A 26580-nucleotide genomic window follows, 5' to 3' on the forward strand; every position below is an offset into this window, starting at 1 on the left:
GTGCATCTTATGGAGATATATTTGCATACATGTCTAGTAGATACTAGCTACATATGATTGTGATATGTTGCACTTGTTTAAGCTATGATTATTGCATATGGTTGTCAAGATGCATACATGTCATTTATTATACATGTATATGCTGTCAGTTATATTGCTCAAGTGTCGCGAGAAGATCTATTGTTGATCCCCAATGAGTTTACTGATCATTTTATCATAATTGTCGATTCCATATTGAGTATGTGCATTTATAATGTCATTTTCGTTATTGACCTTATGTGTTAGATTCATATTGGGTGTGCATGTGTATTATGCTAGGAGTGATCATGATCCTATGTGTTAGATCCAGATTGGATATGCATATGTATTATGCTAGGAGTGATCATGATCCTATATGTTAGATCCAGATTGGGTATGTGTATTCATTATGCCAGTTATATTAGATGCATAGATTATGTTAGTTTGATCATGTTCTTATTTCCTTACTGAGACTGTATATTTTGATCTCCATGTTTTTTATAAACAAGGTAGTATCTTGTCTATTACTCGCTTAGTGACCTGCACTCACCACCACATTTGTGTTGTCTTTTTCCTCAGGTAGCAAGTATATGAGTATAGAGTCGCTTGGAGTATCTTGTCTACCGGTCCCACGTCACATCAAAAGACGGTCTTACTTCATTCTTGTTTTCTTTATGGTATTAGCATTGTATTGGTGTTTAGCCATGTGGCTTCTTTACTGCTATTGGTATTTTTGTTATGTTTAAGTCGTACTGGCACGCATTGTATCATTTTGATTTGTTTAGGCTTTCCTTTCATTTTTCACTGTGTTTTTAGTACACCCATGTGGGCTGTTTATTTTATAAGTGCATAGTTGTGATTATTTTGTTTCAACCGAGTGGGTTGTGTATATAACTGTATGGTTGTGCATGTTCCAGCCGTGTGGGCTGATGAATATAGCTAGTGAGTAACTTGTGGTTGTATTCATGATTCATATTGTCAGAGGGAGACGCTGTCCGTTTACCGGGCAAGGACTCCTCTAGGGGCGCGAAAAGTTGGCTGATTCATTTTTTTATCAAATTCAATTTTAGACAAGTTAGTCGATAGATCAAACGACCTCGAATTGATATTAAACTAGTTCCTATGCGTTCATATAGTTCTCCTGATTATATTGATGCCCTTAAATATCAATTTGACATAATATATTAAGAGCAATGATTTTTTTAACATGAATTAAATTTTTCAAACATATTCATGTTTAAAAAATCACTGCTCTCAATATATTTGGTCAAAATGATATTTAAGGGCAAGGATATAATGAAAAGAATTATACGAACACATAAGAGCTAGTTTTATGTCAATGTAAAGTCATTTGGTCCATCACCCAATTTTCAACAAAACTGTTTGATGGACCAAAAATTCTCAGATTGATATGAAACTAGTTTCTATGTGTTTGTTTATTTCTCCTGATTATATCCATGCCCTCATATATCAGTTTGACCAATATATTGAGAGTAGTGATTTGCTGAACACGAATGTGTTTAAAAAATTTAATTCATGTTTAAAAAATAATTGCTATTAATATATTGGGTTAAATTGATGTTTGAGGGCATGGATATAATCAGAAGAACTAGAAGAATACATAGGAGTTGATTTCATGTCAATCAAAAGTTATTTGGTCTATCAGCTAATTTTGTACAAAACCGGCTGATGGACCAAATATCCTCATATTAACATGAAACTAGTTCTTATATGTTTTCTAGTTCTCTTGATTATATTTATGCCCTCAAATATCAATTTGACTCAATATATTGAGAGCAGTATTTTTTAACATAAATGTGTTTAAGAAATTTAATTCATATTCAAAAAATTATTACTGTCAATATATTAGATTAAATTAATATTTAAAGACATGAATATAATCAGGAGAAATAAACAAACATATAAGAGCAAGTTTCATATTAATCCGAGGTCTTTTGATCCATCAGTCATTTTTAGGCAAAATCAGATGAAGGACTAAATACCCTTGAATTGACATGAAACCAACTCTTATGTGTTTGTCTTATTCTCCTGATAATATTCATACCCTCAAAAATTAGTTTGATCAAATATATTGAGAGCAGTGATTCTTTCAATACAAATGTGTTAGATGAATTTTATTCATGTTCAAAAATCATTGCTCTTAATATATTTGGACAAATTTATATTTTAGGGCATGGATATAATCAAGAGAACTAGACAAACATATAGGAGCTAGTTTCATGTCAAACCAAGGATGTTTGGTCCATCAACCGATTTTGTCCAAAAATGGATGATGGACTAAATGCCCTCGGATTAAGAAGAAACTAACTTCTTTGTGTTCGCCTAATTCTCCTGATTATATTCATAATCTTAAATATCAATTTGACTCAATATATTGAGAGTAATGAATTTTGAACATGAATATATTTGAAAATTTTAATTCATGTTCAGAAAATCATTGATCCTAATATGTTTAGTCAAATTGACATTTAAGGACATGGATATAATTAGGTGAATTAAACGAAGACATAGGAGATAGTTTCATGTCAATCTGAGAACATTTGGTACATCAACTAATTTTGGCCAAAAATGGATAATGGACCAAACAACCTCGGATTAATATGAAACTAGCTTATATGTGTTCGGTTAGTTGTCCTAATTTTATCTATGCTCTCAAATATCAATTTAACATAATATATTAAGAACAATGATTTATTTGAGCACGAATGCATTTGAATAATTTAATTTATGGTCAAAATTTATGTTTGAGGGCATGAATATAATCAAGAGACCTAGAGTTAGTTTCATATCAATCCAAAGATGTTTAGTTCATGAGCTGATTTCGTCCAAAATCGACTGATGGACCAAATTATCTCAGATTGATATGAAATCAGTTCCTATGTATTCGTCTAATTCTCTTGATTAATTATATTCATACCCTCAAATATCATTTTGACCTAATATATTAAGAGTAGTGATTTTTTAAACATAAATATGTTTAAAAAATTTAATTAGTGTTCAAAAATTCATTGCACGTAATATATTCGGTCAAATTGATGTATGAGGGTATGGATATAATTAGGAGAACTAGCTGAACACATATGAACTAATTTAATGTTAATTTGAGATCATTTGGTCTATCAACTAATTTTAGTCCGAATTGATTTTGATAAAAAAGTAAATCAGTCGACTGATTTATTTAAAATTTTAAAATTTTGATACAGAGAAAAATCAATTCGATTGGTAAAAGATATCAATAGATTAATTTTCAAATAGAAAATTAATTCGACTGATGTTTTTTATCAATCAATTAATTAGGAGTAAAATAAAAACATGAGTATATGATTTAATTATTTTAAAACTATCCTATAACTTCGATACTTCTTAAAAACAAATTGTTGAATTAATGTTTATGAAACAACACCAACTGAAACCGACTCCAAATACCTTTTATATTAAATTTTTTGTTTCTATATTTTTCACTTTTTAAACTTTTATTTCTTTTTATCTTCTAATTAGTTATTGAATGCTTTTTCTTTTCTTTTTCTTCTTTTTTTATAAAAAAAATAAAAAAAATAAAAAACCTCAAATCAGAAAAGTAAAAAAAATCACCTGGTCTATTTGACCAATTTATTTAAAAACAATAAGATTTAGATAAAATATCGTTTTGATAATTTTTAATAGAGATTTTTTTTATATAATTTAGATAAAGGAGGAGTTATTTTAATTTTATGCCAAAAAGATGATAGGAGAATTAAAGAAATAAAAAAGTAGAGTTAATAGGGTATTACGAAACTTGATGAAAGTCAGCTAGCACGAGACATGTGCAGGAGTAGGAATAATGATGTAGAACCGGACAGGCATGTGACCACATTGAATAGGATGATGAAACATAATTGACATTCAAAGCTGAGTTGTTGTCCAACTGCTTTGCCTGACCAACACAGGCATTCTCACTGTCGCTTGTGGTTGAGCAATTAAGACTTTACTCCCTATAATTTAAACTTTGCAACGCCTGTTATAATTTAAATCAACTTAATTAGTTTTAAAATATAAATAACAAAAAATAAACTGGGTTGTTCGATGAAATTTAAACCAACTCTAAAGTGATCATGACAAATTTAGCCATAGCGCCAATGCTTTTCGATGAAATTTTTAATGATAATTTGCTGTTCTATTTTCATCACCACGGATATTCAATAGGATGCTGTACCATTATTTAAGACATTTCTGTACTTATTTTCTGCTTGCATACTAGATTACACTACTATAATTTTTTTTTCATCTTTCTGATCATTAATTTCTTTCAAATTCATTATTTGATTCTATAGCAGATATAGAATAACTTCATCTTTTGTTCCAGTGTGGACATGAGAGCCAGTGGTAGTTCCTTGAAATAATTGGATTGCAAAGAGAATCACTAATAAATATATCTACACATTATATACAAAATTTATTTCATTTGCAATCTTATAAAGCTTGTGTAACCGGTACATAGACTGTAATAAAAGATTTTAATAGAACCAATGCTTTAGTTATTGTATTTACACACACCAGATTCTATCACATTCTAACCAACTAGGCACCTCATATAACAGAATTAATGCTTTAGTGATAAATGATAGATGATAAATTGATATAAACGTGAGCCAATACTAAATCTCATAATAATATATTTTGAAAGGTCCATGGTCATAGTGACTTTGAGACAGTATATCTACTCCAATATTATGTGATAATAGTAGACAATCATGCCTATATATTGAATGAACATCATTACCAGCATATCTTGTAAGAAAGCCCTTATGCTAAGGTGGAATTGGAGGAGATGAAGTGTGGGATGTTGGGGGCAGGTGAAAAGGCGGTGGATCATGACAAGGTGGAGCATCTATTAATCCTGCAGCAACAAACCCCAGTGTGCATATCTGAAGAACATTGACCGCGACACTAAGTTCTTTCATAATTGATATGGGTTATAGCATATCGATCCATAAGATGATTTGGTAGTTAAAGTCAGGATGATTTGACGGTCAAATTCAGGATTGAGAAGCATTCTGCACTTGGTTCTGTTGATCGCTTTGCCCCAAAATTCTCTGGTTTTGCTCGCATGGCCTTAAGCAGGACGCTCAAATAAGGTTGGCCAGCTACAAACTCGGTGGAAGATAAGAACTCTAGGACTTTACGTTGAAACTAAAGAAATAACACGCTCAAGTGCTAAATGGTTGGACGGGTTCAAAGGAGCCCGACCGGAAGAAATGTTAATCGGGTTCAAAGACATTTAGTCTCACGGATATCTTAATATTCGATTAGTCGGGAAAGAGCTGGTCGAATATAAGGCATTTTCGGTACACCCAACCGAGCAAAAGGCCGGTCGGACCTAGCGCTTTTGACCTAGTAAAGTTTTCAATACACGATCGGCCGGATAAGGGTCAGTGAAACATAAGGTTTTTTGTGTACGCCCGGCTAGACAAAAGGTCATCCGTGCGTAGAACCTTGAGCTTCATAAAGTCCTCAATACACATGCAGGCGGAAAAAGGTTGGCCGGGCAAAGCCCGACAGGGTTTAGCGTCGTTAGCCTCACAAAATCCTTAACACCCGCAAGGGCGGGAAAAGGTCGGCAGAGCAAAGGCCAGCTGGGCTCAAAGATACTTAGCCTCGTAAGGATCTTAACATATAATCGGCTAGATAAGGGATGGTCAAAAAGAAGGCTTTCTGTGCGCGCCCAGTTAGGCAAAGATCGGACGGGCTTTGAAGCACTTATCATTGAGAAACTCTACATATATGGTCGACCAGGCAATGGTATATCGAGTTTTCAATTACATGATGTTATATTTTTCTTGAGATAAATAAGGACTCTAAGATTCGTAATTTATTATATGGTTTCTTGAATAGATTTTTAGCATGCTATGGGCATTATACTAGTCTCTAAACAGATCTTTATAGTATTTAGCACACGACGGAACAGATTAATACTAATACAGGTTAAAGGTATTTCATTTCATAGAACTCACTATACATGCTGGGTCTAATGAAAGATCATCCTGAAATAGATTCAATAGAAGACATTCCAGTTAAGTGGCCGACTTAAGGACCAGTTGAGATATATTTAGCAGACAATATTCTGACAGACTATCAAAGTTATCAGGGAATATTCCATTGAAATTTCCTCACTAATTCATCCTTTATAGTACCATATCTCAAAAACCTTATCAAAGGCATAAGACATATGTAACGCCCGCCCCTCCTATAGATACATAGACTACCCTAAAGGGACGAAGTTACTTAGACTTACTTGATATATGTATGCATATGAACTCATGGCAACGGAAGACATATGTAGAATTTTTTTTTTTTGTTTCATATGCATCTTACCCTTAACATGGCATGTGAACAACATACTTGCTTTATACCTGCTACTTGAACATGATTCATAATGTCATGAATATACTAACATGAATAAGATAACATAAGTGCACCACATAATAGTTTAAGTTATCATCACAAGTATAAAATCCAAACTTAGTTCACATGCACAACTTAACCAAATATAAGTATTTGAAATGAATTAGATCTATCCACCATGTCACTTCCACACACAACTTGCCCTTCCTACTGCTCCCCTTAGTTCATCCATTCCTTTCCTTTTTCTGCAGTACAAGGAAAATAATCTATAAGCCCATAGGCTTAGTGAGTTTCTTTCCTACTCATAAAACCATGAATCATACATACACATAAAGCATATACAAGCATGTGGAAATATAATATAAAACATATTATAGCAGGTGAGAACATAAATATAAAACATATCATGGCATGTGAGAACATAACATATCATAGCATAGGAGAACATAACATAACATATCATGGGAGAACATAACATAACATATAACATAATCATATTCTTATTCTCAAGGACATCTTTAATAAGTGTAAGGAAAACATATGACATAAACATGTAGATGCAAGATGTTCCTTTGAAAACATGCATAATGAAATGAACATATGCAACATGTCTTCTTCTTTTTTTAAAACATATCATATACATACTTGAATATAATCTCAACATGAGGGCCCGGCTATGTACTACATAACATGAATGCGCGCAAATCCCTAGGATAGGGTAGCTATCCTCGAACCTACTAGGGAACTAGGTCCGTACTACGACCGTCGACCTAGGGGGGTACTAAGGAGTCCATCCCTTTACTAGACCCGTTCATAGTCCGTCGGCCTAGGGGCGCTTATGGAGCCCACCCTTGGTACAAGCCATACAAAGTAAAATAACATGTCATACATATCATGTTTCTTATCATATCATACATATCATGTTCTTGTCATATCATGAAGAGTGCTCTTGATCTCATCTCAAGTGAAGCATCTCTTAGGCTTTTCTTCTTGCATAAGCCTTTCATAAACATATATCATATCATAAAACATAGCATATCATATCTTGAAGCATAGCATATCTTATCATGAAACATAGCATATATTATATCATGAAACATAGCATACCATATCATGAAACATAGTATATATCATATCATAAAACATGGGGACTTAAACTAACCATATATCAAAAATCATACATCATGGGAGAACTTAAGCATGCATAGTTAGGTTCAGAACTTTTCCCTAAACCTCTTCATTCAATCTTGGCCGAATCCCTATAGTAGAGTTTTTTTTTCTTTAACCATTATAAGAAGCATGAAACTCAAGCTAGTCCTAGATAAATAATCATACATCACAAATAAGCATAAACAAACATGGTTGGATTTCAAGACCTTGCTCTAAGCCTCATATTCTTACTTGGCCGAACCCTAGGGTGAAGTTCTAAGGTTCATTTGTACAACATGTAGCATGATAACTTCTCTAGCAATATACCAAAAGATCATACATCATGTAAAAGAACATAACTAAGCATAATTAGTTGCTCTAAGCCTCATATACTTGCTTGGCCGAACCCTAGGGTGAAGTTCTAAGGTTCATTTGTACAACTCGTAGCATGATAACTTATCTAACAACATACCAAAAGATCATACATCATGTAAGAACATAACTAAGCATAATTAGGTTTCAAAAACTTTGTTCTAGGCTTCACATTTTATGTTGGCCGAAACCTATAAGTAGGGTTCCATTCCCTCTAATACAACATGTAGCATAAAGACTTAACCTAACCACATACAAGATATCATACCTCATGAATAAGCACAAACAAGTATGATTAGGTTAAAAATTTCTTCTTGCCCTAAGCTTCACATTTCATCTTGGCCGAAACTTTAGACTAGGGTTTATATAATTTTTTTTTCCAACACAGCATGGAAACCTAGGCTATCAACACATGAGAGATCATATATCATGAAGGAGCATAAACAAGCATGTTATCATTTGAAAACTTTGCTCTAAACTACATTTCTATTCTTGGCCGAGCCTTGAAACTAGGGTTCCCTTATATTTTTTCTTTATACAACATGGAGCATGAATCTAAGCTATCACATATAAAATCTTTCATCATAAAGGAGCATAAACAAACATGTTTCCTTTTCAAAACTATGCCCTAGACTCTATGATGAATCTTGGCCGAAACATCAAGTTAGGGTTTTCATATTTTTATACAACATGGAGCATGGAAAACTAAGCTATTAACACATGAGAGATCCTATATCATGAAGGAGCATAAACAAGCATGTTTGTCATTTAAAAACATTGCTCTATACTTCATTTCTATTCTTGGCCGAAACTTGAAACTAGGGTTCCCTTATATTTTTTTTTTTACAACATGGAGCATGAATCTAAGCTATCACATATAAAATCTTTCATCATAAAGGAGCATAAACAAACATGTTTCTTTTTCAAAACTAGGCCCTACACTCTATGATGAATCTTGGCCGAAACATCAAGTTAGGGTTTTCATATTTTTATACAACATGGAGCATGGAAAACTAAGCTATTAACACATGAGAGATCATATATCATGAAGGAGCATAAACAAACATGTTATCATTTGAAAACTTTGCTCTAGACCCCATTTTTCTATCTTGGCTGAAACTTCCAAGGTGAGTTTCTAGACTTTTTGGTTACAACATCAAGCATAACTCATAAATTTGCTAACCCTAAGTGACCACAAGTCTTTATCTTGGCCGAAACATGCAAGAAAGTTTTTATGGTTTCAATAACATTTACATACAACAATCGATAAATACTTGTACTGCAGTGAGGGGATACTCACATCCTCTTGCTTAATTTCCTAGAAGAAGTAGTCCTTGGTTGTGAAGCTTTTCCTAGAGAGCTTGCTTCTTGCTTGGTTCGGCAATGGTGAGGGAGAGGAGAGGGGTTTCGGTGGAGAGGGGGAGGGAGGAGGAAGAGAGCAAAATGAAGATTCTCATTCATTTTCTCTTTTTATTCCAATTGAAAAGAAGAAGGGAAAATGGGTTTTTCCTTCTCTTTTCTTTAACTCATCCCTTAATGAAAAGAGAAAGCAAGAATCATCTTTTCATTTGGGAGGAAGAAGGCAACTCCAACTTCTCCTTCTAAATAAGAGAAACCTTTTCTTACTCTTAACTATATTGTCCCTTCTCTTTCTAACAATATCTCCTCTTGGTCTATTGGTTATCACATACATGTATCTAGTAAGAGGTTCAAGGTTCATCTTCCCTCTTTTAATTCTATTTTATTTTATTTTTGCTAATATTCACATAAGGCCTATATTTTAACCATGGCAAAATATATGAAATTGCTAGGAACCCTATGGATGTTACAACATAAGCAACAAAAGAGGTACATCTATGGGTAGAAAAAAAATTCCTCAGACTATCATTGTTGATCATCCAAACTGTATTCTTCTCATCATCTAACGAACTCTGACTCAACGGGCCACCTCACGATCACAAAGGTTGTGAGAGGTGGTATATAAAGGGGGATCCTCTCCATTGGCAAGTACACAACTGGCATCCAGACTTTACTCTGACGCATATCCACTCTTCTTCTTCTTCTTCTTCTTCTTCGCCCACTCACCGGAAAGTGTATTGATTTGAGTGTCAGAGGGTCTTGCCAGGGATCTCTTCCCTGGTCTTTGGTCACTAACACTTCGTCGGATCGTCTGATTATGTGGAGGATTGGGGGATGGTTTCATTTTAAGCTAGAGAAGCCTTCAGTTGGTCAACAAATCATCAACTAGAGTAGCGCGCCATCTCCCTAGCTTTCAGATAGGATCAAATTTGACATTGTCTGTAGAAATCTTCTCCTGAATCTGAAACTTCGAGATGGAAGATGCTGGCAAACTCACAACTATTGCTCTAACGCTGGAGGAATTCTAGATGATTGTCGAGGCTTGAGTGCAAAAAGCATTGTAGCAGTGACAAGCAGCTACTGGTGGCACACTTCCGCCACCTAATCCGGCTGCATCGACAATAGCACATTAGCGGGAAAGAGGAGTGTAAGAGGAAGACCCTGTTCGTTTGCTTCTTGCACCTCTTTCACCAATTCGGTGCCCCGAGCACTTTTTTGCACACTGCTTGAGCAATTAGGCCAAGGAGGATACTATAGGAGTCTTCTGTAGAAGCACCTGTTCGAGACAGACGTAAAGGAAAAGTAGTAGCTAGTGAGTGATAGCTCTCCTGAGCGAATTATTACCCCGTTCTCTCAACTGGTACTGGATGATCTATTGCCAAAACACTATCACAATCTGAACATAGGAGAGTATTTGGGAACAATTGACCCAGAGGATTATCTTCTCAAATTTGAGAACGCCGCTCTTCTTCAACAATTTTCGGACGGTGTGAAATGCCGAATGTTTCTCACCACGTTTGGCGGGGCAGCTCAGTGATGGTTTAAACTGCTATCGGACAACTCCATTCGCCATTTCAAGGTCCGTAATGTATTTCCTCACCACTTCTCTAGTAACCAACGTTACCACAAAATACCTTGGAGCCTCTTTTCTCTAAAACTAGGGCCCAAAGAGATACTCTAAGCATATATTAAGAGGTTCAATCAGGTGGCTATGCATGTCCCCACAGTCACTACGAAGATTTTGGTGAGTGTCTTTTCTCAAGGACTCACAGATATGGTCAGGAAACCTCCAACGAATTTTGACATGTTGATTAACCAGGCAACTGAATTCATTAATGTCGAAGAAGCACAATTGTCTCGGAAGAAAAAAGTCATTACGCCCACTCCTATCCCAACAATTGATTGCCCAATGCAACCTCCTCCACCACCAAGAGGACCTCTGGCGGGTCCTCAAATCTGTCATCAAGAACCACAACCTCAGGCTGTACAACATGGGGAAGCTCGAGAAGCTCCACAAAGGTGGTGCACATACCATCGGGCATCCACCCATAACACTGAGGAGTGTTACACTCTAAAGAGGCAAAATAATAATCCCAGGTATCACCAGCGTTCACCAACTCCTGATCGCTAACAATGCCAGCAACATAATAGCCTGCTCAGGATTGAGTACTAGGCGATTGAGCCGCAACAGGGAACACTTCAACCCCAAGCCAAGTGATCTCAAGTACCCACTCGAGTTCAGCCAGAATAGCCTTTGGCTCAGTAAGAGGAGAATCGTAGCAATGCCCCTCGGGGCAATATTGGCATAATTTCTAGAGGATCAACTGATGGAGATTCTAATCGGGTGAGAAAATTGCATGCCCACAAGTTGCAAATCCATGAGGTTGGTTGTAGCCATGAGAAGGCACAAGGACCTATGATTAGTTTTATGCCTAAAGATTTAGAGGGGTGGAGGTACTCCACGATGATACTTTAATAATAAAGACTGTTATAGCTAATTATAACATTGCTCGCACTTTTATTGATATAGGTATCTCAGTAAATATTATCTTCAAGCAAGCATTCGACTAACTACAAATAGACCCATGCGAATTGCAGCCCATGATGACTCCCTTGTATGGGTTCACAGGCAACAAGGTTCAACCGCTCGGTCAAATAAAACTGGCCATATCTTTGGGAGAGGAACTCCTAATGAGAACATGTCGATCAGTATTCATAGATATATATGCACCCTCAGGCTACAATGTTATTCTGGGTCGGTCAACCCCCAATGAATTTTGGGAAGTCATCTCTACCTTTTGCTAGAAGATAAAACTCTCTATAGATGACAATGTGGGAGAAGTCAAAGGTGACCAATTAGTGGCTCGTAAATGCTATGTGGAGATAATCAAGACAAAGGTCAATGGTGCTCGAAAGATTCAAAGGATGGAAGTCAATACCATCCAAGAGAAGCCGTCCATCCTGGTATATGAAGAAAAGGAAGAAATACAAATTCAAGCTGGTCGTCCAGAAGTCACCACTCAGATAGCGACCAACTTTGCTCCTGAGCTTAAGACCAAGTTGGTGGAATGTCTGACACGCAACAATGACATGTTCATTTAGACACCCAAAGAAGGAACGGGAGTGTCTATAATAGTCAAGGAGCATATACTCCATTTTTATTCTAAGGCTCGCCGAGTCAATCAAAGAAAGTGAGATTTTAGGGCTGACTAGAATAAAATTATCAAAGAAGAGGTGGATAAACTATTGGAAGCAGGCTACATTCGTGAATTATAATTCCTAAGATAGTTGGCCAATGTTGTTCTTATTTCCAAACTCAAAAACAAGTGGTGAGTTTGTATCGACTTCAACGATCTTAACAAAGCTTGCCCGAAAGATTATTATTCCCTGCCTCATATTGATCAAGTAGTAGATTCTACTTCTGGCTGTGAATTCATCTATATGCTGGATGTCTATCAAGGGTACTTATTATTATAATGTTATATCATTTGAACTAAAGAATGCAGGGGCTACCTATCAAAGGCTTATAAATATGATTTTTCATAAATAAATTGGGCAGAACATAGAGGTCTATGTAGATGATATCCTTATCAAATCCTTTTGAGCCATAGACCTGTGCGTCGATATAGAAGAAACCTGCAAAACTATATGACAATACCAGATCAAGCTCAACCCTTGTAAATATTTATTTGGAGCTAGAAGTGGGAGATTTCTGGGATATATAGTCATTGAGAGAGAAATCAAAGCCAATCCTAGCAAAATACAGGCTCTATAAAACATGGTCCCCGCGCAACCTGAAGAAGAAACAAATACTGATCGACTATATCACCGTTCTATCCCACTTCATCTCCTGATTGACTGATCGAAGTCTACCCTTCTTCATGATACTTCCCCGAGCGACCAAGTTTCAATGGGATAATAATTGCAACAAGACTTTCAAGGTTTTGAAGAATTATCTAGCCACTCTATCCATTTTAACTAAACCAATTGTAGGTGAAGCTTTGTGGTTTATTTATCAGCTAATGAGCATATTATTGGTTCAGTGTTGGTGAGGCAGGAGGGAAAATAATAATAACCTCTATACTTTTTGAGCTATTTATTAAAAGGAGCAGAGTGTCATTACACCGTACTTGAGAAATTGGCGTATGGATTGCTTTTAGCTGCTTGAAGGTTATGTCCTTATTTTTTATCACATTCAATCATTGTATCAACTAATATCACTTTAGGTAGAGTGCTTGTCAACCCTAAGGTGTCCGGGAGATTGATTAAATGGATGACTGAACTCAATGAGTATGATATACAATATCAACTTTGAGTAACCATCAAAGATCAGACCCTAGCTGATTTCATAACAGAAGTGTAAGTCCTGAAATTATGGAATATTGGAAGATATATGTGGATGGATCCTCTACCCAGCAGGGTAGTGGGATAGGTATTCTTGTTATATCACCCAGGAAAGATCAAATTGTTCGATTAAATTATCAGGCTACCTATATTGAGACAAAGTATGAGGCATTAATAGCTGGGTTGCAAGCTGTGTGACACGTAGGAGTTGTTCAGGTCTTAATTTATTTAGATTCTCAATTGGTAGCTTAATAATTATCCAAAAATTATGAGATCAACAATGAACGACTCAAGTTATATGTGGAGGCATTCGATAAGCTAAAGGTTGAATTTCAAGAAATAATTATATAGAAAATTCCTCGTTCAAAAAAATCAAATAGCAGATGAGTTAGCTAATTAGCCTCTTCCATAATTCCATGGAATTTGGAGTTAGTAATAGTCCTAGTATCAGTTATGAGATGATTGACAAGGGCACTTTTGTATCATATTTCACTTATTAAAAGGCAAAGTTGGTTTTTATATTTACTTCAGTTTCGTGCCGAATGAATAAGTATAATAATGTCCTAAGATAGTAGGTTCTAGTCTACAATATATCAATTGGTTGAATTGATAGTGGAATGCTGTGGATATATAGAACGCAACTCTTAACTGTAGGTCAACGTATTACTTAATCTCACAAGTTATGGATATGAGATATCAGGTTGACACATAAGTATATATAAGAGAATATGTACTGAATGCCCCCCCAATGAGAATGTTTCATGGATCATTATATGAGCGTCATAAATATTTTCATGTGACTATTGGTATGAATAGTCCTTAGACTTGAAATCACTATGGTTCCCTAAATAAGGAGTTGTGTACTTTGGTATCGACAAATGTCACCTGTTACAAAGGGGACTATAAGTCAATAACTGGGTATGCAATAAGTTATGTGGAGGGATGTGAGTGATGTAGATGAGATGTATCCCTTCCATATAATGGAAGTGATATCTGAGGGCCCCATGATTAGTAGGACACAAGAATGCATGACCATACTCATATGAGTCAATATGCAATATTGAGCTTGTTTGATTGAATGTGTCTACTTAGAGATCAAGAATACAAAGATTGATAAGAGGATGACATGGTCTATGCCTCATTGATCAATCTAGAACTCAAGGATAGAAAGATTGAGTTATACAAGATAATAGACACGGAAAGGATAGGTCAAATCTCGACATTCTCGTCACCTGGGTAGCAATGATGCATTACTAGATGACACTTATTGCTTATGTATCTAAAATGATTTTAGATACATTGCTAACATTACGAGACCCTATTGGGTCACACACAAAGAACATGTTGATTTAGAGATGGGTTATAGGGTTATGCTTAATCCAAATTATAGACATTGAGTTAGATTCGAATGAATTCAGATTAGACTCATTGAGTAATGGGTTAAACTCATTGGTTTATTGGGTTAATAGCTTATTGGGTTAATAGTTAATCTAATATACTAAATCCAACCTATTAATATTAATAAATATTAATAGAGATTAATACATCATTAATCAAAAGGAAGATCAAGAGACAACAACTTTTTTTATTCATTGTATGAGTAAAAAAGATATTCGTAAGGTAACCTTTTTTGTAAAGTAACCTTTAGGTGAAGTAACATTTTTGGTAAAGTAACCTTTATGTAAAGTAACCTTTTTGGTAAAGTAACCCTTTTGTAAAGTCACCTATATAGGTACAACCTTTTGTGTGATGATGATCCTTTTAGTTTTTGTTCTTCTTCCTCTTCTCTTGGCTAAAAGTAACCTTGTGTAGCTGTTGACACAACAAAGGTTGTTTCTTCTCCAAGTTGTGAATTTGTGAGGCAGATAGAGAACGTGTTCATGTGGATACCATAGAGCTGTGGATGTACTGATCATGCTGAGATCTGCATCCAAATTAAAGTTATTGTCGGGAGTATCAGTTCACGCAACAAAGGTAACTATTCTATCTGATACAATAGGAAAATGTAATATATTATTCACAAGGATCTCTGTTGGGATCCTTTTTCTACCGCGTTATGTGTTGTTTTATGTATCAGATCCCTATAGTGGTATCAGAGTTACTTTGGAATGTATATACATCAATTTAGTTCTGTTTTATATGTGATATAGAAGAACATGTGTTTAATATGACATGGTATATAGCTATGGCCCATAACCTTGATATGATTGGATGTGTGTGTTGTAATTCATAATATGGGCAGTGTGTCATGCCTCTCCTTTTTCAGTCTTATTGTAAATTTAGACTACCCTCTAATGTAACTCGAGGTTTCTTTAGATTTTGTAATGTATAAATTAGAAAAGAACTAGTGTACTAGACGATGGTAAAAAAGAGAGAAGGACAACAACACACGATGACCAAGGAAGCACTTGGAGAAGCTGCTTTGACCTAGGTTGACCATTCGTTCTTCTCATTGGCTTGAGAAGATTGTAGTTGATTGGGTCATAACTGTCACATTTATTTAAGCATATATGTTGATGTGTGCCATGATTATATGTGATTCATGTGTAGGTTAACCATAATTAGGTCTCTTTTAAATATATCTACCAAAATTTGCGTAAAATATGACACCTAAATATAATCTTAAGGGAATTTTCTGAAATTTTTAGAAATTTGCTGGGAATTTTTTGGAGCTCGTATGACGAGTTTAAGGGGGATCAATTATTGGGCCTCGGGGAAGCTTGTTTAAGCTACCCATTTTAATGAGGGAAAATTTTATTTTTCTTTTCCTTGTTCCCTTTTCTTTTTCTTCTCTTCATCGCCGAATCCATGCCCTAATCCTCCCGATCGCCGTCCCTTCTTCTCCCCTCTTCTCTTCTTCTCCACTACGGCTCCTCCACTCGACGGTGCCGCCTCGACGTTTCACCTTTCACGCGTACAAAATGACCAAAGGAAAGTCAAGCCATTTCTCTCCTTCTTCGCCTAGCCTCTGCCGAATCTTCTTGCAGCCGATGCCGATTTTCTCTCTTTCCCCTTCTCTCCCATCTCCCCTACACCGACATTGTGCCAAAACACTGCCAGCCGATTTCTTGTCTTCTTCTCTCGGGGTCGTCCTCTACACAGAAGAGACAATCCCTAGACGAGCCCTTGCCGATCTCCCTGATCCCAGTCTCTAACGATCTCATGACCCATCGCTGGTCGCCCGTGCCTGCCGCCAACTGATGGAGACCTTCCCCTTCATAGGAGACCAGATCGGTGACACAGCTGACCCTTCGTTTAGCCACGTGCCCTAGCCTCCAGCTGCATGCCCTAGCCTCCGTATTCGAAGCCGGAAAGGGGGTTGCTGCACTGATCTTCGCCAGGGCAGGCCGCGACCAGCTCCACGGCGACCATGATTTGCCACCATCGATTCAGGACCACTCATCGCAGCCACGTCCTAGTCCTAGTTGGTTTGAGTTGATCGTGAGCAACTTTCCAGACAGTTGCTTTCTTCTTTAGTTCTTTGGTATCGATCTACTGCCGACAACCTGTTCCTTGTTGATCTCAACAACCGTTAGGCCTAGTCGTCGGAGAGGGAACAACCGATTGGGTAAGTCCACTGGTTTACATTTTGATTTGAGTTTTGATCTTATTATGGGAAATTGTGGATGCCTTGGCAGTGGTTCCTGGGTATACACGACCATAAATCTTTGGTAGTGATATCTTTCGGCAAGCATTTCTTCAACAGTTGCTTTACCTGGCGGTGGACCAACATAGGCTGCTTGTGTTGAGGCAAGGGTAAAGAAATTTATCTTTGCTATAGATTACACCTCGAATTAAGGTTAGGAAAGATTTGGAATTAGTTTTAGAACGTGTTAATATGTGGTAGTTTGGTTAATTTAGATAGGTGAATGGAGGAACATATTTGATGGGTGTGATAATTAGGGTTCAATTGTGGATCTAATCTAAGCTACGGATTAGATCCGAGTTATGTAGCTAACTGAGGTTTAATGAATGAATTAGGATTTCTGGTAAATAAGAATTTGGATTATCTATTTGATATATATGGGAGTAGATAAATTACATGTATTGTTATAGGACTCTGATTTGTGATGAGTTACCTTAAGTGGGATTACCTTTGGCACGCACTATATTGGAGGCGGGTACCTTGACTTATCTTTTAGATATTGTCATTTGATACGCATAGTGGATTTTAATGAGTAGTAATAATTATGTTATATCTGCATCGGTATGTCATTGCTTGATTTCTTCAACATGTATATTTATTATATGTTTTGCATTCATTCCCCTCTTGATTATTACCATTTTAGGTTGAAGCTGTCTAGAGGTTCCAGTTGCTAGTCCCCCATCACTTGTCGTGATGGGTTCACGTATTTTGGTCTTTTTGGTTTACTTGTTACATCTTATATACTTGTGATGTATAACTGTACTCGTGGATGTTTATCGAGTTTTGGTCTACTGCCCATGTTTTCCGCTGCATTAGATTTTTATTGTGGGTTTATGTTTTCCATTGTATTAGTGGAGTAGGTTTTATTTAGATAAACTGTGTGGTTGTGTCAGCTAGAGCCTGAGTTAATATAAACTGCGTGGATTGTTAGCTATTTTTATTGTTATTATTCCGGTCGTGTTGGATGAGGTTTGTGTGGCCCTGAGGCTTGTAGTTATGTTTTAAATTGTCATCGGTACAAGGGAGCTGCTACCGAAATTTCCTCGGTAAGGACTCTCCCGGGGCGTGATAATTTATTTAGTATCAGAGCAGGTTTACGATGCTTATTTTTTTCGTGTTCTGGATTTTTGAGTTAATCTAATACCAATTTATTTGGTATCAGAGAAGGTTTACGATGCCTATTTTTTCAAGTTCTAGATTTTTGAGTTAATTTTATACCAATTTGTTTGGTATCGGAGAAGCTTTACTATGCTTGTTTTTTTTTGTGTTATGGATTTTCGAGCCAATCTAATACTAATTTATTTGGTATCAGAGCCTAAGTTTTTGCGAGTTAATCTGGGTAATTTTCGAATTTTTATAGATTTTTGTTGATTTTCTCGTTTCGGAGTTCTGATGTCATAAATGGGGGCTGGACAACGATGAACTATCTCCAGACGGTAAATAGGTAAAATATTAATTTTTTTTTAATTTTGATACTTGTAATAATATCTGGGACATAATTTAACAGATATGACGAGATCTTCACGTGTTCCCGCTTCGAGTCGTGGTGCATGACTTCAATGCTAGAGGACATTGGTGTTAGTTAGAACCCTAGAGCCAATCATAGGATAATTATTGTATGGACTCATTGTATCATATTCCTATATATAAAGATATTTGTTTTGGTAATTATACTTACTTGTATTGGTGCCAAATAACTAAGTATAATAGCGTCCTTGAGTAGAACGTTCTTACCTATATCAATCGATTGGTTGAATTGATAGTGAAATGATATAGGGAACACTACTCTTAATCATTCCTAGTCAAGTATTAACATTCAGGGACAATGTTAATGCAACGAGACTAGCATGTAGGTCACCTCGATGACTTGATCTCACAAGTCATGGATATAGAGATATCAAGTTGACACATGGGTATGCATTGGAGAATGTATACTGAATGACCCGCCATGAGAAAATATCATGGATCGTTATATGAGTGTCATATACTTTCTCATGTGGCTATTAGTATGACTATTAGTCCTTGGACCTGAAGTCACCATGGTTCCCTACGTAAGGAGTTGCATACTTTGGCTTCGTCAAACGTCACTCGTAACTGGGTGGACTATAAAGGCGATTACTGGGTATGTAACAAATTATACGGAGGGATGTGAGTGATGTAGATGGGATCTATCCATCCTATATAACGGGAGTGACATCATTATTCTTGATAGAGTGAGACCACTAAGTGCATGACCATGCCCAAATGCGTCAATATGAGATATTGAGCTCATTTGATTATAGTGAGTCTACTTGGAGTTTAAGATTTAGATTGATTAGAGGATGACACCATCTATGCCTCAAATTGATCAATTTAGATGTTAAGGATAGAAGGACACTTGTCATATATTGTGAAGGGTCACAATTAGTAGTCACAAGGTGATGTTGGATCTCAACATTCTTGTAACTTGGGTAGTAATGATGTGTTGCTAGATACCGCTCATTACTTATGCTTCTAAATGGGTTTAGGAGCATTGCCAACGTTACAAGAACCTATAGGGTCACACACAAAGGACAATTAGATGGAGATTAGGTTCATTTGATGTACCTAGAGGATTAGGTTCATGTGATGAACCAAATTGGATTAAGTATAATCCAAATTAGATTAATTGAGTAAAACTCGATTGAGTTAGACTTGAGTTAGACTCAAGTGAGGCTAGACTTGAGTTAGACTCAAGTGAGGCTTAATGATGATATTCATTGAATTTTGAATTCAATGATAAATGGAATTCAATTTGAATTTTAGATTCAAATTTCGAATGAGTTTCAAAATGGCCATTTAATAAAGAATATTAAATACTCATTAAGGCTCATTAATGAGGCTCATTAATGGTGTTAATGAGCATTAAGTGTTTTCATTAGATGAAAATACTTAAGCCAATTTTTACTCTCGTTTTCATAATCGATCATTGTTATTCCTCCTTGCTTCTTCTTCTCTCCCTCTCCTCCTCCATGGCCGAACACCTTTAGAGTGCTAGCACACTCTAAGTGTTTTCTCCATCTCTATTGTTCATGTGGATACGTATAGAGATGTGTCCACTTGAACACACTCGAGATCCGTCAACTTTTCGACGAGCGCGATTCGCGAATGGCTTCGCTACAAGGGTAATCTCATAACCATGTAGATTTAATGTAGATCTAGGATAGAAAAACATGTAGATGAAATTTTGTTCTTTTAATCTTTACACGGATCCGGTGGCATGAGATTTTGAGGTTTTCGCAACGCAAAAAGCGATTTTTGCAGCTCAAAAATCCCAACAATTGGAATCCTTGGCAACGGAGTCGCCAGTGATGTCGGCTGGGGTCGAGCCTGTCGGTCAGGGACAGACTCCACATGGTACTACCGGCGCGTCGGGCTCTCAGACTCCAATGGTTTCAGAGGTACCTACTCCGACCGTACCCGCCATACCGACTCCTATAGTATTCACAGTGCCACCAACAGTGGCACCTGCGGCATATCCGACACCTCCTCCAGCCGTGCCTATGGCGTATCTGGCACCTCCTCCAGTAGTACTTGCTGCTGCAAACCCGACACATGCACTAGTTGCACCTGTTACACCTACCGTACCTCCAGCCGCGCCCACCTAAATTGACCCTGTAGTGCCACCAGCAGCACCTGCCCCAGTTTATGCAACAGCACCTGGGATACCTCCCTCAGCTTATCTAGCGGTACCACTTATAATACCAGCTCTAATAGTTTTGGCAGTTCCCGCAACAGTCCCTACTCACCTTACTAAAAAAGTTGCGGCACGAGCTCAGATCCCAGCTTTGGCAGAGTCGATGAAAAGTTGATTCACACTATTCCGCAGAGAGATAGATCCGAGCATGGCCCAGTCCTGGATAGAGACTATGGAGCAGACCTTTTTCTCTATGTCTTGCTCCGAGTGGGAGAAAACAGAGCTGACTACTTTCCATTTACAGGATGAAGCCGAGATTTGGTGAGATACGCAGTGTTCTATCATAGGCGAGCAGAACATCACTTGGGCAAGGTTTTGAGAGGCTTTTGAGAGCCGGTACTTTCCATGGTCATATCAAATGGCATGCCGTCGGGATTTTCTGAGTCTTCGATAGAACAACCACACAGTGACAGAGTATAATGCTGAATTCAATCGGTTGGCTAGATTTTGTCCAGAATTAGTTGCTGAGGATAGGTCTCGTATGCTTCAGTTTGTCCAGGGACTGGATGGACATCTGCAAGTTAAGATTGTCAGTTTTGGGAATTTGTCTTACATAGAGGCATTGGACAGAGCCCTTATGATTGAGTCAGCTCACCAGAGAGCGTATCTGGACAAGAAGAGGAAGTAGACAGATCAGACATCGAGACAAATTCAGATGCCACAAGCTACTGGACAGTAGCAGAGTGGTTACAGTCGGCTAGATCAGGGAACTTCTGGGGCATCTTGTCGCCCTCAGAAGTCAGAGCGATCTTCATCAGGACATTTCCGGTTTGCTAAGTAGAATTGGAAATAGCCCGCCAGTGACATTCACTACACTAGATGTGGGTCCAGAGACCACATCACCTCAGTTTGCTCCTTGGGATAGTTAGTTTGCTATTATTGCAAACTGCCAAGGCATTTGGGCTGAGATTGTTCATTGAAGGCTCAGCATATTGCTTCCAGAGTTTTTGTTCATGGATGACAGCCCGGTCAGGTAAGGACTCAGTGAGGAGGGTGAAGAGCCCAATCTTAGCATAGCCAGCAAAGGACAACTCCCCCTGTAGTAGTTGCATATGGCATGCATGGGCAGGAGCACTCCAGTACCCTTATAGTATCCCAGAGCTCTATTCCGAGACCTCAGTATCTGACCCAAGGACAGTATCAGTTGCAGCCTTAGCCACTAGTGCAGTATCAGGTGCATCCCCAACCACTGGTTCAGTATCAGTCACAGTCTCAACCTCTAGTGCAGTATCAACCGCAGCCTCAACCACTAGTTCAGTACCAGTCGCAACCCCAGCCACCTATCAAGTATCAGTCGCAATCCACATATCCATCTCTGGCTCAATATCCGACACCGTCACAGTGGCAGGCTCAGACTCAGGTGCAACAGCCTTTGGTAGCACTACCACCTCCACCACTATCAGAGATTGGACGTATTCACGCAGTTACCAAAGAGGATGCGCAACGGGCCGACGAATCTATTTTCCATGATATGGTTTTACTTTATACATTTTCCACTGATATGCTGATAGATACTGGTAGCTCGCGTTCCTTTATTTCCCGCGCCTTCATGAGGGAGATAGGTAGACTACCTACTCTTAGACCGCAGTGACTGACCATATCCCTACCGTCCGGTGATACATTGGATGACACTCAGGAGGTCAGAGGTTGCCCATTAGATTTTAGCAATATGATACTCATGGTTGATTTATTAGTACTGAAAATGGTCGAGTTCGACATTATCCTTGGCATGGATTGACTGTCTGCATACCATTCCATGGTTGATTTCCTAACGAGGGTGGTTACATTCCGAGCTCCGAACCAACCCTCGTGGGATTTCACTGGCATCAGGGATGACGACATATCGATCATTTCTGTAATTCAGGCTCAGAAGCTGTTGTCGCATGGTTGCCAGGGATTTGTTTTGTCATTAATTAATGTTGACAATAGCAGGAGTAATAAGCTCTCAGATGTTCTAGTGGTTCGAGAGTATCTAGATATATTCCCAGATCAGTTACCAGGCGTGCCTCCCTGAAGGCAAGTGGAGTTTGCTATTGAGCTTATTCTGGGGACCGCACCAGCATCAAAAGCTCCTTACCGTATGACACCGAAAGAGTTGGATGTGCTAAAAGTCCAACTCCAGGAGTTATTAGATAAGGGATTTATTTGCCCTAGTGTTTCTCCGTGGGGTTCTCCGATATTATTTGTCAAGAAAAAGGATGGTACTCTGAGGTAGTGCAACGATTATAGACAGCTGAATGCAGTGACCGTCAGGAATAAGTACCCCTTAACATGGATCGAGAATTTATTTGATCAACTCAGAGGTACATCAGTGTATTCTAGGATTGATCTACGATCCGGATATCCTCAACTGAGAGTCAAGGATTTTGATGTTCAGAAGATAGCATTCCGCACCAGATACGGACATTATGAGTTCGTGGTAATTCCATTTGAGCTTACAAATGCTCCAGCAATGTTTATGGATTTGATGAACCACATCTTTCTGGAGTATCTAGATTAGTTCGTTATCGTTTTCATCGATGACATTCTGATCTACTTGAGTTCTGAGGAGGAGCATGCACAACAACTTCACATAGTTTTGGAGACTCTTCGACGACATCGACTATATGCGAAGTTCAGTAAGTGTGCATTTTGGCTATCTTCGGTCGATTTTTTGGGACATGTGGTGTCTAGCCGAGGTATTTCTGTAGACCATCAGAAGATCGTGTTATCTAGAGCCCTAGAGCCAATCATTTGATGATTGTATTTTGGACTTGTTGTATCATATTCTATATAAATAAAGGCATTTGGTTTTTGGTTATTATACTTACTTGTATTGGTGCCAAATAAACTAAGTATAATAACGTCCTTGAGTAGACGGTTCTCACCTATATCAATCGGTTAGTTGAACCGATAGTGAGATGATATAGGGAACACTACTCTTAATCATTTCTAATCGAGTATTAACATTCAGGGACAATGTTAATGCAATAAGATTAGCATGTAGGTCAACTCGATGACTTGATCTCACAAGTCATGGATATAGAGATATCAAGTTGACACATGGGTATGCATTGAAGAATGTATACTGAATGACCCGCCATGAGAAAGTATCATAGATCGTTATATGAGTGTCATATACTTTCTCATGTGGCTATTAGTAAGACTACTAGTCCTTAGACCTGAAGTCACCATGGATCCCTACATAAGGAGTTATGTACTTTGGTTTCGTCAAACGTCACCCGTAACTGGGTGGACTATAAAGGCGATTACTGGGTATATAACGAATTATGCAGAGGGATGTGAGTGATGTAGATGAGATCTATCCCTCCTATATGACGGGTGCGACATCGATATTCTTGATAGAGTGAGACCACGAAGTGCATGGCCATGCCCAAATGAGTCAATATAGGATATTGAGCTCATTTGATTGAGTGAGTCTACTTGGAGTTCAAGATTTAGATTGATTTTAGGATGACACAGTCTATGCCTCACATTGATCAATCTAGATGTCTAGGATAGAAGGACACTTGTCATATTTTGTGAGGAGTCACAATTAGTAGTCACAAGGTGATGTTGGATCTCAACATTCTTGTAACTTGGGTAGTAATGATGTGTTGCTAGATACCACTCATTACTTATGCTCCTAAATGGGTTTAGGGGCATTACCAACGTTACAAGAACCTATAGGGTCACACACTAAGGGCAATTAGATGGAGATTAGGTTCATTAGATGAACCTAAATGATTACGTTCATATGATGAACCAAATTGGATTAAGAGTAATCCAAAGTAGGCTAATTGAGTTGGACTCAATTTGGTTCATGTGTTAAGTGAGTCTAATTTGGACTTAGACTCATTTAATTAATTTAATTTAATGAATAGAGATTCATTAAATTAAAATTGACTCGAACCAATGGTTAGATTAGATCAACCAAGGGAGAGAAGTGGTCAAGTTTGACTTGACTTAAGTAGGAAGATGAAGAGTCAAGTTTTGACTTGACTTTGACTTGACCAATGCCACATCATCAAGGCTTCTTCATTTGGTCAAGTTTGACTTGACCAAATGCCACCTCATGGAGGAGATCAAGAGACTTGACTCTTGATATTCCATGGGGGTTACATGCCTTGAAGTGTCCGGCCACTTTTAGTGGGAATGAAAAAATTGATTTTTCATTCAAGTGGTTGTAACTCCATCTTCTTCTTCCTCTTGAGTTTTCTTCTTGCTCTCCCTCTCCTCCCTACTGATCTCTAAGGTTGCTAGCACATCCTTAGAGATTTTTCACCATCTCTTGCTTGTGTGGATACACATAGAGAAGTGTCTACTTTGACACTTTTGAGATCCGGCGAACCGAGGACAAGCGGGATTGCGAAGGGCTTCGCATCAAGGGTATATTCTTTCTTCATGTAGATCTAGGAGTAGATCTAAGTTGTAAACTCATATTCGTTAATTTTGTTCTATATTCTTCGCACGAGATCCGTTGGCTAGGGTGATTCAGGGTTTCCGCGACGCGAAAAAGCGGTTTTCGCGACGCGAAAAAGCGGTTTTCGCGACCCGAAAAACCCAACAGTGGTATCAGAGCCATGTGCGAAGCGAGTACGAGTTTAGATTCATATTTTTATAAAAAATATAGATCTGTAAACTTTCTGTAAATTCATGTTTTTATAGTTTTAATGGGTATTTTTCTCGTAGAAGCGAAGCACAAGTGTTTAGACACTTGTAGGCTTCGACTACCGAGAAGAATTTTTCGAAACGACAATGTTTCGCCCCAAAATTTTTTTGGAACAGCGGGCTTAGGCGCGTTAGATCGGAAAGGAACCCTTGCAACTGTTAGATCCCGTGTAGGGGCGCTGCCCCTAGCCCCGCAAGGGGATTCGTTCCGCGATTGCGCCCGAAAACGCTAAACGGGACCACCGGGAAAAATTTACTCATAAAATTGTAAAAATTATGAAAATTACAGAAAAAAATTATGAAAAATATATAATTTAGAATTATATATTAATTTTGTGATAGTCATGGCCCAAAAAGACCCAATAAAATTGGAATTGTGTTGTAATTCATATTACGGTCTGCGCGCCGTTATTTGTGATGCGTGTGCTGTATTTATTTTTTTTTTTATTTTCATGACCTGCGCGTCGTGGCTTTCTCTTATATTATGGTTGTAAATTAGATTTAGACTCTAATGTAACTCGAGTTTCAAAATTGTAATATAAATTTTGAAGCGGTGGAAGGTCCACACGAGACGGAGTTACGAGGAGGGCACGAGCAACACGAGGTGGTCAACGGAAGGAGCTTAAGAAGCTGTTGACCTTAGGTTGACTATCCGATCTTCTCATTGGCTTGAGAAGAATGTAGTAGGGCCATGACTAAATCACAAATTAATTTAATTAATTGCTTTTGTGTGTATGTGATGCATGCTAGTTAATTAAGTAATTAATTAGTGCCTAACGATTAGATTAGATCTAAGTCGTGCACATGATGCACCCTTCGATTAGATTAGATCTATCGAGTATATGATACGCATCATCGTTTAGATTAGATCTAAATCACGTCAACTCGTAATACCTACCATGCCGTGATACCTACCACTACCTCG

At 37.7% G+C, this 26580-nt stretch overlaps 1 protein-coding gene across 1 annotated transcript; it reads left to right on the forward strand.

Annotated features, from left to right (window-relative positions):
- Nucleotides 1–11074: 11074 nt before the first annotated feature.
- LOC121990927 (actin cytoskeleton-regulatory complex protein PAN1-like) lies at nucleotides 11075–20916 on the forward strand. Its single transcript, XM_042544974.1, has 4 exons — nucleotides 11075–11397; nucleotides 11831–11937; nucleotides 12125–12370; nucleotides 20573–20916. Exons 1-4 carry the CDS (start codon nucleotides 11075–11077, stop codon nucleotides 20914–20916), a joined length of 1020 nt encoding a protein of 339 aa, XP_042400908.1.
- The last annotated feature ends 5664 nt before the right edge of the window (nucleotides 20917–26580 follow it).

Source organism: Zingiber officinale, chromosome 6B (assembly GCF_018446385.1).
Source record: "Zingiber officinale cultivar Zhangliang chromosome 6B, Zo_v1.1, whole genome shotgun sequence".
Lineage (NCBI taxonomy): Eukaryota > Viridiplantae > Streptophyta > Magnoliopsida > Zingiberales > Zingiberaceae > Zingiber > Zingiber officinale.